This window comes from Dipodomys ordii, unplaced genomic scaffold, assembly GCF_000151885.1.
Source record: "Dipodomys ordii isolate 6190 unplaced genomic scaffold, Dord_2.0 Scaffold45, whole genome shotgun sequence".
NCBI classification, from domain to species: domain Eukaryota; kingdom Metazoa; phylum Chordata; class Mammalia; order Rodentia; family Heteromyidae; genus Dipodomys; species Dipodomys ordii.
The window spans coordinates 7,839,571-7,846,530 of NW_012267261.1; the positions used below are offsets into that span (position 1 = coordinate 7,839,571).

General features: G+C 39.2%; 1 protein-coding gene across 1 annotated transcript in view; it reads left to right on the forward strand.

The window, feature by feature from the left end:
• The window catches only part of Ubxn7 (UBX domain protein 7), a 65,464-nt gene that overhangs the window by 39,305 nt on the left and 19,199 nt on the right, over positions 1–6,960 (forward strand). Inside the window, exons 5-6 of the mRNA XM_013019504.1 lie at positions 410–522; positions 6,612–6,758. Coding sequence (XP_012874958.1) covers positions 410–522; positions 6,612–6,758 — 260 coding nt within the window. The remainder of the gene's footprint in view (positions 1–409; positions 523–6,611; positions 6,759–6,960) is intronic.

The following is a 6,960-nucleotide window of genomic DNA, read 5'->3' on the forward strand; positions in this document are numbered from 1 at the left end:
GGCTTTTTTCTTTTTGCTTATGTGGTGCTGAGGAATCGAACCCAGGGCCTCAGGTATGCAAGGCAAGCGCTCTATCACTGAGCCACCTTCCCAGGGCCTCCTTATTTATTTCATAGTTCTAAATAACTTATTTGGACAGTATTCAACCTTCATTATCCTCTCAACCTCTTTACAGAGTGACTACTTTAAATTTTCTTTTATCCTGTGGGTCAAAAACATTACAAAGTCTTAGGACTTCCTTCTTACTTCTCTTTTATTTTTTTTTTTCTTTTCTCAGAGTTAGCATTAATTCTTTGCATCTGAAGTCAGGCATCTTTATTAGTAATTATTTTGTTAATACAAGATTGCTTTTATTATGTAATTCAAGATTTATAGCTAATTGAAACTTTAAAATTTTTCTCTGTTGCAGTTAGGCAAGAGCAGGAATTAAGAAACGGAGGAGCAATAGATAAAAAATTAACCACCCTTGCAGATCTATTCCGGCCACCTATTGACCTGATGCATAAAGGCAGCTTTGAAACAGTAAGTTGTCAGATATTCTATGCCTTAACTATGAATCTTTTTGAATTTTCAATACCATGCATTTCTCTTAAGAGTGAAAACAAATTTAGTATATAAGGAATTGGTATCTGAATGTTAATCTCTGCATTATAGTACCTAAGAGTTATATTTTTCTTAGCAATCTATGAAATATATTTGTAATAGCAGTATATGAATACATGAAATTCTTTGGTTCATTTTCTGCGGTATTATTTAGAATCTTTGTTAATGTGAAAGCTTCTTTAAAATATCTTATATTTTAGCCGGGCACTAGTGGCTCATGCCTGTAATCTTAGCTACTGAGATGGCTGAGATCTGAGGATCACCATTCAAAGCCAGCCCTGGCAGGAAAGTCCAAGAGACCCTTATCTCCAATTAACAACCAGAAAACTAGAAGTGGCACTGTGGCTTAAGTGGTAGAGTGCTTGCCTTGAGCTGAAGAGCACAGGGACAGTGCCCAAGCCCAGAGTTCAAGCCCTATTACCGACTGCTCCCCTCCCCCCCAAAAAACCTCCAAACCCAAAACTTACATTTTAAAGTTAGCATGCTTTTTATTACTACTAATAGTGTGTGCTTGTTAACTATTTGGGAATTGTTTATATGTATCTTTTGCTTATACAGTAGTCCTTCCCCTCTTTATCTATACTTTTACTTTCCAAGCACCTGAAGTCTGAAAATATTGAATGGAAATTTTCAGAAAAAACAATTCATAGGTTTTAACTTATACACTGGTGTGAATAGCATAATTAAATTTGAGCCATCTGCTCAAGATGATTTATCCAAATCTATATTCTTTTTATTTTATTTTTTTGTCAGTTGTGGGGCTTGAACTCAGGGCTGGGTGCTGTCCCTCAGCTCTTCAGCTCAAGGCTAGCAATTTACCACTTGAGCCACAGTACCACTTCCAGTTTTTCTGATGGTTTATTGGAGATTAGAGTCTCATGGACTTTCCTGCCTGGGCTGGCTTTGAACCTCAATCTGCAGATCTCAGCCTCCTGAACTGCTAGGATTACAGGTGTGAGCCAGCAGTGCCCAGCTCAAATCTATATTTTTATCTACTTACTAGTCACACAGTATATGTATTGGTTATCCTATCAGGTGTTGGAATATTATAGTACTGTGCGCATGTAACTATTTTAACAGGGCTTTACCAGTAGTGTTATTGCGAATTATAATGTGATAAAAGTAGTGAGGCCATAAAATGATTCATTTAAATAAAATGGTGAAAGTTCGCAATTAAAAAAAAGTTAGATGTTGGGTTTCAATGGTAACATTAAATCTATGATAGGGAATCTATTAATAGGCACACAAAATTATAAAATAAATGGGCTTAGTATTTTAGATTCTATAATGTTGAACTGTTCACATAGCTTGCTTTTATGTGGTAGCTAACATATTAAATACTCTTTTGAATAGGAATAACATTTCCATAGAATCAGTTGAATTTTAAGTAATATAGTATCTTTCTGTTACGATGGAGACCAGAGAAAATACACATACACATACATATACATCTACATCTCCAGCTCAGCTCCATTAAGTGAAATTGAATTCTGATGTGTTTTGGGTTTGGAGTTTGATTTATTTTTTATTTTTGGTTGGTTATGGGGCCTGAACTCTGAGCCTGGGCGCTGTCCCTCAGCTCTTCAGCTCAAGGCTAGCACTCTACCTACCACTTGAGCCACAGCACCATTTCCAGCCTTTTCTGCTTATGCGGTGTTGTGCAATCGAACCCAGGGCTTCATGCATGCGAGGCAAGCACTCTACCACTGAGCCACCTTCCCAGCCCTGTTATTATTATTATTATTTAAAGTACTACTGTTTGAAATCTGGATCTTATTCTTATTAGGGCACAAAACCAGGCATACAGACCAATGGAATGTGATAGAAGTCCTAGAAATAAACCTATGTATCTATTGGATGCTCAGCAAAGGTGCAAAAACATACTATGGAGATAAGATTGTCCCTTTGACAACGGTACTAGGGAAATTGGGTATCCAGCTGTACAAAACCAAAACTAGATCTCTCTCTATTATTCTGTATAAAAGTCAATTTAAGCTGGGTGTTTGTGGCTCACACCTGTAATTCTACTCAGGAGGCTTGAGATCTGAAGATCACAGTCAGAGCTCTCTGGGTAGGAAAGGTTCTGAGACTCTTTCCTCTAATTAAGCACAGCTTCCTCCTACCAAAACAAAAATCAAAATCCAGAAGTGGAGCTGTGGCTCAAGTGGTTTGAGGGCTAGCCTTGAGCAAAAAAGCTCAGGACAACACCCAAACCCTGAGTTCAAGCCCCAGAACCAGCAAAAAAAAAAAAATGATTAAAGTCATAGGTAATGACTTTCTCAACAGGATTTCAGTAGTTTAGGAAATAACAGCAAGGATTGTCAATTGATATTAAATCAAATTAAAAGGCTTCTGAACAACAAAGGAAAAACAATAGTGAAGACTCAATCTATAGACAGTAAGAATAATCTTCTTCAGCTAATCATCTGATAGAGAATTAAGAATTTTGGAATATATGAAGAACTCAAAAAATTAGACACCAAAGCACAAATCCAGTCAGTAAATGGATAAATGAACTGAATAGACAATTTTCAAAAAAGGTACAAATGGCCAGTAAATACATTAAAAAAATTTAATATTCTTAGCCTTTAGGGAAATGTAAATCAAAATTACATTGAGGACTGAGGGTATGACTCAGTGGTAGAGACCCTGCCTAGCAGGGCCTTGAGGTCAAATGTGAGTATTGACAGAAGATGAAAGAAAACTGCTTTGAGATTTCCTTATCATACTAGAAACGTTAAGAGAACAAGCCAGGCACTGGTGGCTCACGCCTGTAATCCTAGCTACTCAGGATGCTGAGATCTGAGGATCACAGTTCGAAGCCAGCCTGGACAGAAAAGTCCATGAGACTCTTATCTCCAATAAACCACTTGGAAAAAGCCAGAAGTGGTGCTGTGGCTTAAGTGGTAGAGCACTAGCCTTGAGCACAAAGAGGCTCAGGGACAGTGCCCTGGATCTGAGTTCAAAAGTTAGTGATAGTGGGGCTGGGAAGGTGGCTCAGTGGTAGAGCGTTTGCCTTGCATTCATGAGGCCCTGGTTTTGATTCCTCAGCACCACATAAGCAGAAAAAAAACCGGAAGTGGCACTGTGGCTCAAGTGGTGGAGCGCTAGCCTTGAGCTGAAGAGCTGAGGGACAGAGTTCAGGCCCAGAGTTCAGGCCCAACAACCGGCAAGAAAAAAAAAAAAAAAGTTAGTGATAATGTATTGGGGCAATGGTATATGGTGATGGTGAGAATATAAATTAGTATAGTCACTGCAGAGGTTCCTCAGAAAACTAAAACTAGCCTGGGTGCTGGTGACTAACATCTGTAATCCTAGCTACTAAGGAGACAAAGATCTGAGGATTTAAGTTTGAAGCCAACCTGGGCAGGGCAGCCTGTGAGACTTTTAATCTCCAATTAACAGCCAAAAGCAAGAAATAGAGCTGTTGCTTAAGTGGTAGAGCACTAGCCTTAAGCATGAAAGCTCAGGGCTAGCTCCCAGGCCCTGCGTTTAAGCTCCCAGGACTGGCCAAAAACAACAACAACAAAACCCACCAAAAAATTAACAAAAACAATAAAAACTAGAAGTACCCATCATCTAGCTATATGACTCCAATATGCTTAAAAGAACCAGTTTGCAATAGAGATCCTTTTTTTTTTTTTCCCTTGGGTCTGGTCATGGGGCCTGAACTCTGGGCCTAGGTGCTGTCCCTCAGTTCTTCAGCTCAAGGCTAGTGTTCTACCACTTGAGCCACAGCACCACTTCCAGCTTTTTTCTTTTTTTCTTTTTGCTTATGGGGTGCTGAGGAATCGAATCCAGGGCCTCATGCATGCAAGGCAAGCACTCTACCACTGAGCCACCTTCCCAGCCCAAGCTGTAGAGATCCTTATACACCCATGTTTGTTGTGACATTATTTATAAAGTCAAACTAATCAGCCTAGATGCTAATCAGTGATTCATAAAGAAAATGATACTTACACACAATGGAATATTTTTCAAACAGACAGAATATGTTGTTTGCAGGAAAATGGACAGAACTGAGATTATGGTGTTGAACAAAATAAGCCAGAATCAGTAAGATAAATATACAATGTTTTTAATCTCATATAGAGGAACTGCACTTAAGAAAGAAGACATGGGCTGTGCTAAGTATTGATGGTTGCTCAAGACTGTAATTCTAGCTATTTAGGAGGCTAAAATCAGAGGATTGAGGTTCAAAGCCAGCAAGACAGAAAAGTCCATCTCCAATTAACTAGCAAACTCCCCCCCCCCACATATTAACCCCTCACTTTCCTCCCTTTTCTCCCTGTGGTTAAGAACATCTAAAATCTACTCTCAGCAAATTTTCAGTATGATGTATAGTTGTTGTTTGTGTGCTGTCAATTGAACCATAGGTCTTGACATATAAGGTATATACTCTACCACTGAGCTGCATTACCAGTCATAAGAATATTAACTATAATCCTTATACTGTACATTCAATTCTATACTTATTCAAGACTCTTCTTCCCCTTTAAATATTGTTGCTTTGAAAGTCATGTCATCATTGGATGCTTTTTTCTGACAGTAATTTGTCAGTGTAAATAGTAACATTTTCAAGAAAGGTTTCATTATAGATTTGTGTGTGTGTGTGTGTGTGTGTGTGTGTGCGTGTGTGTGTTTTGCTGATCAGAAGAATAGGGTAAAATAAGGTTTATTTGGATATCTGTACAAGAGAGACAGTGAGCAGTGAGGCATAGGAGAAAAGTACTGCTTTTGCTTCTGCTACTATTCCAGTATGGGGTTGGGTACAGGCTTCTACAGGGTTTAGTGGGAATTTCCCAGATTAGGTATCTCTTGTTTTCACCAACCCTACTGATTGGCTTTCTCTTTTTTTGGACCATGGCTTGAGGTTCACATGTGTGGGACCATCTTGAGAGCTCAATTTTCACATCTGCACTCTATCTTGCCCATTCAGTTGTTTTTGGTCCATTTCACACACTGGGCTCATCTCTGTATGTATGTCACCTGAGTTGTTTTTGGTCCATTTCACACACTGGGCTCATCTCTGTATGTATGTCACCTGGATTTTTAAAAATATAGTCATATGCCGGGCACTGGTGGCTCACGCCTATTATCCTAGCTTCTCAGGAGGCTGAGATCTGAGGATCACGGTTCAAAGCCAGCCCGGGCATGAAAGTCTGTGACACTCTTATCTCCAATAAACCACTAGAAAACCAGAAGTGGCACTGTGGCTCAAGTGGTAGAGTGCTCACCTTGAGTTAAAGAGTGCAGGGACAGCGCCTAAGCCCAGAGTTCAAGCCCCACGACTGACAAAAAAAAATAAATAAAAATATATAATTTTATTATTATTAGGATGTTGTGCAGAATGGTTACAATTCTTAAACAATGTCACCCTTTTTTTTTTTGCTCTCTCACCTGGATTTTAGTGTTTGTCTGCTATATCACTTTTAATGTAGTCTGCCTCTGCAGGTTTCTCACCATTGTATACTTCATGAAAGCATAGATTTCGTTTTTCATTAACTTCATAATTCAAACATTTGTAATAGTTTCTGCAGTATAGTAGTTATTTAGTAAATATTTGTTGAATGAATGAGTTTGATGCTCTCATTCCTAGCATGAATGTTAATAAATATGATTTAAAAACACAAGATTTCAGAAACTATAGACTGAGCACCAATTCTCCTAACTTAAGCCATGACTCTGGCCCTTATTTATTGATTGGTTATAGGCAAAGGAGGATCTTACATTATGCTCAGGCTGACCTACGCTTCATTCCTCGTGTCAGTGGGGGTGACAGGTTGTACCACTTTGCTCAGCCATTGTGTTTCCCATTTCCCTGTATCTGGGATAACACACACACCACTGGGCCCAACCATTGAATCTTCGATACTTTTATGCTTGAGCTGGCCTCCGACCTCAATCCCCTAATCTCTACTATGAGGTAGCTTGGATTACAGGCTCAAACCACACTGCCAAGACAGAAACTGTATTTAACAAATGTTGTATGACTTCACTCTTGACAGGCCAAAGAGTGTGGCCAAATGCAGAATAAATGGCTGATGATAAACATTCAAAATGTGCAAGACTTTGCATGCCAGTGCCTCAATCGTGATGTATGGAGCAATGAAGCTGTGAAGAATATTATCCGGGAACATTTCATTTTCTGGCAGGTGAGAAGAACAATGAAACAAAACTTTTTTGTTGTTGGTGGTTGTGGGGCTTGAACTCTGTTTTTTTATTTTATTTTATTTTATTTATGTATTTATTTTTTTGGTCGGTCGTGGGGCTTGAACTCTGGGCCTGGGCACTGTCCCTCAGCTCTTCAGCTCAAGGCGGGCCTGGGCACTGTCCCTCAGCTCTTCAGCTCAAGCC